The 8,944-nt window shown below is 52.5% G+C and overlaps 1 protein-coding gene across 1 annotated transcript; it reads left to right on the forward strand.

The window, feature by feature from the left end:
- The first annotated feature begins 528 nt into the window (after nucleotides 1–528).
- On the forward strand, nucleotides 529–6,089 carry ITPRIP (inositol 1,4,5-trisphosphate receptor interacting protein). Its single transcript, XM_017851746.1, is given in 3 exon segments — nucleotides 529–825; nucleotides 4,298–5,933; nucleotides 5,936–6,089. Coding segments are annotated over 3 exon segments (1,677 nt in total). The 5' UTR covers nucleotides 529–808; the 3' UTR covers nucleotides 5,960–6,089.
- Nucleotides 6,090–8,944: the final 2,855 nt, after the last annotated feature.

The raw sequence follows: 8,944 nt of genomic DNA on the forward strand, positions 1-8,944 counted from the left end.
ATTCAAAGATTTTCTGACTGGCAGTTGGTTGAATGAGTTAAGTAAGTTATTATCTAAAGACCTGGAATCAGTAGAAAGGAGTGTCTGGGATAAGGGACATGGAGACCACGGTTCTTACTATGTAGATGAAGTCCCAGGAAGTGGGTTTCAGAGACAGGAGATGGTACATGTCTGTCAGACCTAAAAAGGTGCCAGACTCCTAGTTAATCTCTCCTGGATCAGGAAGAGACCTGGAAAGGGAAGGAAATTCTGTACAGAATATAGATTTTCCCGACAATAGACAGCTTTGCAGGGCCATTTCAAAATATGTCCAAGAAATTATATTTTGGGGTAAAATACTTTGATTTCTTTCAGGGCCTGCTATCTCATGTGATGCTATATTGCGTTGAAATTCGATATCTTATTGCTACAGAGTCTGTTTTGTCACTCTTAGGATCTCTGTTTTAATGTTAATGCTGGTCAGTTGTGCCTGAATTCCAGAGGGAGGAGGGTATAACGGGGTTTGTCGGCTCCTCCTTCCCATCATGGCATGAACTAGTTTTTAAGGTTTATTTTGGAATCCCCTTGGCCTGCAGGAGGTTCTTCTGACCCCTGGGGTCCCCAGGGCGGTGTTTCTATGACTGGGTTTGGGAGGAGGAAGTAGCAGAGGCTTCAAACTGAGCCCCATCTAGTGGGCCCTGAGCGGCCACAGCCCTATTCTCTGTCTCAGCCTGTCCTGTCCCATAGGGTGCTGCAGACAGAGCCAGCCTGTGCAGAGTTTAACGAGGAGCCAAATGACAGCTGGGATCTGATCCGGGGAAGTGGGAAGATGGTTTACGTCAGAAAGTGAGTCAGAGGGAACCCCTAACCTGCAGGAGGATCCCAGGCTCTGAAGTCTTCTCCCCTTTGCTGGGGGCCAGGGCGGACTCAGGGGTGTGCCAAGAAAGAGAAATAGCAGCGGAACATCTTGTGCTTTCAGAGCACTTTTGAGCGTGTGTTTACTCCCTGCGCCTGGGGCTCGGGCAGGGCTGCTGTGCTCAGCAGGTGAGAAAGCAGAAGCAGGTGGATGCTGAGGAGAAGGAGCCTGCCCTGTGCCAGGCACGGTGCTAAGCACCCAAGGTATATGATCTCACTCGCCTTTCCCAACATCCCTGTGAAGGAGGGAGTGTTATTAATTCCTTCTCACAGGGAAAGCGTGGGAGCGCAGAAGCTGCGTGATCCACTCATAGTCACTCAAGGTTAGAACACAGATCTGCTGGGTCTACAGCCCAGGCCCCCTTTCCTTGCAGTCCTTCCCCGGGCTGGTGCCCTGTTTCCCTGGTGCTTCTGTTGAGTCTTGTCTGTAATCCTACAATTATCAGTGCTACTATTCGCTGCCTACCTCCTGCCAAAGTTCCTTGTAGGGGTGTCTGCAGCGCACTCCACCCTGAACCCCAGCAGGCAGGGTCATCTGCATATTTCCATCCCATCACAGTTTCTTTTATAAGAAAACTTGCTCAGGGGCAAGCATGTTGCTGAGTGCTTTATGTGCATTATCTCGTTTAAGCTTTATAACAGCAGATATGATTATTCTCATGTTGCAGATGAAGAAACTGAGGTTCTGAGAAGTGGAGTGACTTGTTCCAAGTCACCTCCAGTAGGTGCACATACTGGGTTCTGAGCCAGTCTGTCTCCTCTCGAGTCTATCCTCTTTTCCCCTTGCACACAGAGTTGGTCCCTTCAGTTGGTTTGGAGTTCTGAACCTTCCCTGCGCCAATACAAGGAGGCTCTTACAGCTCTTCCTCCTCTGGCAGGAATGAGGATGTAGCAAGTAGCACCGTGAAGTGTGGCGTAGACACAGGGAGGGTTCCCAACCATAGGGCTTGGCCACGGCCCCACTCCCCTGTTCGTGGCATCCTGCCCTGAGTTGACACGGAACTTGGGTAGGTGGTTGTCTGGGCTATTACTGTGACTGGTGAAGGCCCATTGTGTCCAGAGGTGGCTGCCTGTGATCCAGGTGCCTTGAAGGACCCTAAAACCCCCCAAATTATCTCCTAACTGGCTGCTGCCTGATATTCTGCTATGAGTACTCTCCACCTTTGTGTTAACATTCTCACCATGTTAATCACCCAGCCTCGCAGTTAGTTATGCCTTGGACCCTTCCTGGCAAAACTTTCTGTTGATGTTTGTCGAATGTAGAAACCAAGCTGACCTGTTTCTGCCACTATCCAGCAAGCTGCTCCTTGGCTTGGGGAAGGAAAGCTGGCTCGCTGCCCCCTGTACTTTTTCCTTACCCCACCCACCTTGCAGTGTGACTTCCTCCACTTTATCCTGTCCCCGCTTTCCTCCTCCAGTGGAAACCTGTAAGCGCTTCAGAGCTCACCTCTGAGGCCCACACTGAGAATCCTCAGGGTGGAGGACGGACCTTCTCCACTCGCCAACCCTTTTAGTTCCTGCAGACCTGTCCAGTTGTGTATGGGGTGGAATGTCTGAGTCACATCTGAGCAGCAAGCTTTGTCTAGGCGTGACCAGCAGCCAACTCAGTCCATCTCCATCCTGCCACTTGCTAGGGACAACCTGCAGAGGTATCTACCTGGAAACAAATCCCTGTCCTAGGCACCATTAGGACAAGAATTTCATTGTGCAAATTCCAGGTCGGGGCTCAAGCCAAAGGGAATGGGGCTCAGGCTGGCACAGTAGCTCCTATCAGCCAGTGTTGGCGTGCACCAGGGCATGGTACAAAGAGCCCTGTGCTCTCAACAACCTCAGGACCTCAACTGATTTGCATTTGGCCATTTGCTTCCTTCGCGGAGGTCCCAAGCGAGGAGGGGGGTAGTTTAAGTGTGGAAATAGCAGATTGTTAAGTCCCAGGGTTCCTGCTGAGGCGAGGAGAGGGTGTAAGTAAGGCTTGCAGCGTAAGACAGTGCCTCTCAGATTTTTATACGGATGGTATGAAAATGTGGATTCTGATTCAGTAGGTGTGGGTGGGGCCGAGATTCTGCACTTCTGACAAGCTCCCAGGAGATACTGCAGCTGCTGGTCCATGAACCACACTTTGAGTTGCAAAGATTGTAGGGATTAGCCTTTCTCCAAAAGTCACTTGAGGCTTAAAAATTCACTTATCCTAGGGGAACAGGGTGCCTCCTTTCACAGCTAAGAAGTCAGATTTAAAGTTCAGATGCCTGGTGAGCAGAAACTAGTGACTCTTTGCTCTCTGGTCGTCACCAATATTGTCCTGGGGAAAGACAAAAGCCAGGAGAGTGTGTCTGAATTTGGGGTAAGCTCTTCCAGGTCAGAAGGAGATGTTTACAGAAGAGGAGGATAAGGGCTCCAATCTACTTCCGAAAGTTATTGTTCAGTGAACATGTGCTATGCACTGGTCACTGGGCCATGCAGTTTGCAGGTATCATTGCATCTATCAGTACCGTGACCCTGTGAGATACTATTGCTTTCCCCTTGTGCAGTAAGGAAACCAGGGCTCAGAGAGGTGTGTTAACATGCCCAGGGTCACACAGCTATTCAGTTAACAGTGCTGGTTTGGAACCTAGCCCTTTCTCCCTTAACCACTGGGCTTTACTGTATTGCAGGAAGATGACATTCACTTGGGAGAGAAGGGGATATTTTATTCAGGACTATTTTGATTTCAAGTGGTGGAAACGCCACTCAAACTGACTTAAAAAGGGTTTCTTTAGTATGACTAAAGAGCTCAGACAGCAATGCCTTCAAGCAGAGCTGAGTGTGGGGGGGGGGGGGTTCTGCTTTCCTCTATGTTGGTGTCTTTCTTAGGCGGGCTCCCTTTGCGAGAGCCCACTGCAGGTATAATCCTGTTCCCTCAGCAACCTAGCAACCAAACTAGCAACAGGATGAGTTTTTCTTCCCATTGGGCCCAACACACCCTACATCTGTCTCTCATTGGTCCGAATTGGATCAAATGCTCACCCCAGAACCAATCGCTCTAGCTGTAGCTGGGCGGCAGAATGTCTGATTGTCTTGGGTCTGGGTCTTGAGCCCATCCCAGGAGCTTGGAGGTGGGTATATCCTTGCCCTGGCCATAAGGACTGGTAGGAGAAAAGGGTTGGTCCCCAGGAACAGTGCCGTGCTGCTGCCATCCGGGAATGTCTGGGTAGGACAAAAACAGATGTCTACCCCAGGGTAGGCCTTTGGGGCTCTTCCATGGCTAGACTGAAGCTCCTGAGGCAGCCGCAGGGAGCTCTCGATGGGTTAGGTGGGAGAACTAAGACCTTAATCAGCCCTGAGGGGCTGAGGTTAGTGCGGGGTCCAGGGACGAAGTGGCATTGAGGGAGGTTTGGTATAACCATCTGTCTGCCTCTGTTCCCAGGAAAGCTCCAACCATGGCCATGGGGCTGTTCCGCGTGTGTCTGGTGGTAGTGACGGCCATTATCAACCATCCGCTGCTGTTCCCGCGGGAGAACGCCACGGTCCCTGAGAACGAGGAGGAGATCATCCGCAAGATGCAGGCGCACCAGGAGAAGCTGCAGCTGGAGCAGCTGCGCCTAGAGGAGGAGGTGGCTCGGCTGGCGGCCGAGAAGGAGGCACTGGAGCAGGTGGCGGAGGAAGGCAGGCAGCAGAATGAGACACGTGTGACATGGGACCTCTGGAGCACCCTCTGCATGATCCTCTTCCTGATGATCGAGGTGTGGCGGCAGGACCACCAGGAGGGCCCCTCACCTGAGTGCCTGGGCGGTGAGGAGGATGAGCTGCCTGGGCTGGGGGGCGCCCCCTTGCAGGGCCTTACCCTGCCCAACAAGGCCACGCTTGGCCACTTTTATGAGCGCTGCATCCGGGGGGCCACGGCCGATGCAGCCCGTACCCGGGAGTTCCTGGAAGGCTTTGTAGATGACTTGCTGGAAGCCCTGAGGAGCCTCTGCAACCGGGACACCGACATGGAGGTGGAGGACTTCATTGGCGTGGACAGCATGTATGAGAACTGGCAGGTGGACAGGCCGCTGCTGTGCCACCTTTTTGTGCCCTTCACACCCCCCGAGCCCTACCGCTTCCACCCAGAGCTCTGGTGCTCTGGCCGCTCAGTGCCCCTGGATCGCCAGGGCTATGGCCAGATCAAGGTGGTCCGCGCTGACGGGGACACACTGAGCTGCATCTGTGGCAAGACCAAGCTTGGGGAAGACATGCTGTGTCTCCTGCATGGCAGGAACAGCATGGCGCCTCCCTGCGGCGACATGGAGAACCTGCTGTGTGCCACAGATTCCCTGTACCTGGACACGATGCAAGTCATGAAGTGGTTCCAGACGGCCCTCACCAGAGCCTGGCATGGCATCGCCCACAAGTACGAGTTCGACCTGGCCTTTGGCCAGCTGGACAGCCCGGGGTCCCTGAAGATCAAGTTCCGTTCAGGAAAGTTCATGCCCTTCAACCTGATTCCTGTGATCCAGTGTGATGACTCGGACCTGTACTTTGTCTCCCACCTTCCCAGGGAGCCCTCTGAGGGCACCCCAGCCTCCAGCACAGACTGGCTCCTGTCCTTTGCTGTCTACGAGCGACACTTCCTCAGGACGACACTGAAGGCGCTGCCCGAGGGCGCCTGCCACCTCAGCTGCCTGCAGATAGCCGCCTTCCTGCTTTCCAAGCAGAGCCGCCTGACCGGCCCCAGCGGGCTCAGCAGCTACCACCTGAAGACGGCCCTGCTGCACCTCCTACTCCTCCGGCAGGCGGCCGACTGGAAGGCGGGGCAGCTGGACGCTCGTCTGCACGAGTTGCTCTTCTTCCTGGAGAAGAGCTTGCTGGAGAAGAAGCTCTACCACTTCTTCATCGGCAACCGCAAGGTGCCTGAGGCCATGGGACTCCCGGAGGCCGTGCTCAGGGCCGAGCCCCTCAACCTCTTCCGGCCCTTCGTCCTGCAACGAAGTCTTTACCGTAAGACACTGGACTCCTTCTATGAGATGCTCAAGAATGCCCCAGCGCTCATTAGCGAGTATTCCCTACATGTCCCCTCAGACCACGCCAGCCTACCCCAAAAAGCTGATGTCTTATAGAGCATGTGGGCCCTCGAGCTAAGATGAGGGCATCCCTCACGTTCACACCCCTGGTGGCATCTGCCAGCCCTATTCTGGGGACAAGATGGGCTTTCGTGGGAGCCGTGCTCAGCCTGCCAGGAAGCCAAGCCCTACAGTACAGAGGAAACAGAATTTCAGCGGGAAGCTGGTTTGCTTTCATACCATTGGGATCTGTTGGTAAAGCTGTTATTTGGGTTTAGGGACTGATCCCTTGCAGTTTACTTCTGGATCACCATGAATGGCCAAGATGGCGGCAGAACATGCTGTGGACCCTGAGTTAGAGACAATGCAAATGTTGGATTGGGTGTAATTCTTTTTGCATCCCAGATCCAGTCTGTACTTGAATATGAGCAGAGGATCTACAAGAATGCTGACAGGGAACCGTGTTAAGACCCAGCACCCCTATTCCCAGGAGCCCCTGGCCTGACCATCTTGCAGCCAAAGCACTAACAGGGACAGGTGTGGGAATGTCCAACTTTGATCCACATCCTGCACAATAGTGGTCCCGCCATGGCTGCCACTTTTTTATACTATTTGGAGAAAAGACCTTGTATAAATTCGAGGCCCGAGTGACTAACGTCTCTGTCCCACGGAAATGGGTACTTGGTGGCATAGAGAAACCCAGCCACTTTTCCAGCTACACTTCTCACTCAGGTGCACCCCCTTCTGCTGTCCTTTCCCCAACGTACTGGATCCCGAGCATGGTGGGTGTCATTTGCCACACTGGATGCCAGCTTAGCAGCCCTGCACCTCTCTTTATTCTCTCCAAAGCTGGTCTCTGACTATCATTGTGGTAGGGGGAGGACGGATGCTAAAGGCAGAAGCTGACCTGGAAAAAGAGACACAGGGTGACTGTGGCAAAGGACAGCTGGAAAAGAAGCTCTATCACTTCTTCATTGGCAACTACACGGCACCTGAGGCCATGGCACTCCCAGAGGCTGTGCGCAGGTCCAAGCCTCTCAACCTCTTCTGGCCCTGCGTCCTGCAGCAAAGTCTCTACTGTAAGACAGTGGACTTCTTCGATGAGGTGTTCCATCTCCAGGTCTGGTTCAGGGGGATCAGGAAGCCTCTTCTCCACCTGTGGCTTCACTGGCCCTTTGAGATTTTCTCTCACCATCACTTCAGTTACCCTTGCAGGGGGCCAGGGTCGAGAATATACCTGTGTTCTCCCTCCAGGGTTTCAGCCGGCCTTGCCTTCCAGAGAGCATAAAAAAACTGGACAGGGGTGCCCAGTTCCCCCATAAACTGAAGGAAGGAGATCCTTCCCCCATCCCTAGGAGTTCTCTCAACCAGCCTCCGAAAGCTTGAGAAAATGGACCCTTTGCCCAGCCAGGGTTAATTCCTGGTGGGGCAGCTCAGCTGTGATCAGGGCAACCAAACCTGTAGGAAGGCTTCCAGTGTGAGCTGGTATTAGACTGAACACGTGCTTGGGCCTACCTCTCCCTAGACCCAGCTGCGGGGCACTCCAGGGAATGAACCAGCTCAAGTGTGTCCCTAACACCAGCCTGGAGTTACCCCGAACCCCTCACAGCCCCACCCTCCTCATTCCATCAGATGCATTTGTAGAATCGGGGCAAATTTCCTTATTTATTTATGGCCCATGCCTTTCCCCCCTTCATCCTGATCCCATTTTGCTTTGAAGAGACCCCAATAACCAAAAAACAGCCTCCAGAAGCCAAAACTGTGCCTCGATCTCCCACAGCTTCTCCTTTGCTTCCAGGAGAAAGTTCACTGGAAAAGAAAAACAAAACCTTCTGGCTTCTTGTTTATACGGAGACAACAGAACTCGGTGGGGAAATGGGAATCTTTTCTGCACCAAAGCTGCTTCTAAAGCAGAAAGCAGTGGCGCTCTTGGTGTTTCATGCTGCCTTATTTATATTAAAGGAAGAATTAAATCTTGCAAGTAGTAGAAATGGTCACAGTGTTTGTTTTTAACTTCAGGAAATCTGTGAGGCTCCCAGGGCACAGTTGGGGACAGGGGGGTGGATTTCCTACTGACAAAGCAGAAGCTTTCACTCCCTTTTTATTCTTAAACTTTCAGGAAACTTTAAAAAATAACAAAACAGAACATTTCTACCCTGTCTTTGAGGCAACTTGTGTGCTGCCTGCAGAGTTCCAGAAAGGGCCTACGAAAGCTGGCTGTAGGGTGGATTCCAGCCTGAGACCTTACTTCACAGAGCTGATGTGAGCTGAGAAATACAGGAGCTGGAACTAACAGGAAGCTTTTGGGTTTTAAAGAAAGAGATTGTATTTTAAATAGAGGATTTTGAGTCCTCTTGGACACTTTGGCCTTTCCACTAAGGACAACCCTGCCCTCTTTCTCCAGAGTCTCTTTCCCAAGGATGCTTGACTTTCCCCAGCATCTACTCACTTGCTTTGCTAAATAACAAGGGTGAAATGAATAGGGCTGGCCCCTAGGCCAAGAGGCTGGTTATGTTGGGGAAGGGCCTTATGTCCTCAAAAGCGCCAGCCCCTGTGCATGCCTGGCTGAAGCACAGCCCCCGTTGAGAACCTGGGGTGGTGCTCTGGTGCATCATCAAGGGTGTCATCCGAATCAGCTGCAGAACCTGGTCCGTTGCCTAGACCCCACCTCGAACCTACATGGTGCTCAGAATCCAGTCTGGAGTGGTCAGGCTAGGCTCGATTTTTAAAGATTTCCCCCAAGTGACTGACGGTACCCCTAGCCGAGGAAGGCTTCTCACTTTCTTAATGGAAAGCTAAAGAAAACCCAAGTGGACTACTTTCCCTACAGATCTATTGGAAGATAGACCTGGGAAAAGCCAGTGAGCCTGCTTGGAATCTGTGGTCTAAGTGGCATCAGCTATACCACCAACTTCTCATGAGGGCACCCATATTCACATTAGTGCCATAAGCATCAGAGAGAGGGCAGGAAGGCATAAGATGGTGAGCCCTTCTCCCAAGCAGGTCATGAGTAGTCCAAAAGCATTTGTCAG

Source organism: Rhinopithecus bieti, unplaced genomic scaffold, assembly GCF_001698545.2.
Source record: "Rhinopithecus bieti isolate Rb0 unplaced genomic scaffold, ASM169854v2 scaffold_31787, whole genome shotgun sequence".
NCBI classification, from domain to species: Eukaryota; Metazoa; Chordata; class Mammalia; order Primates; family Cercopithecidae; genus Rhinopithecus; species Rhinopithecus bieti.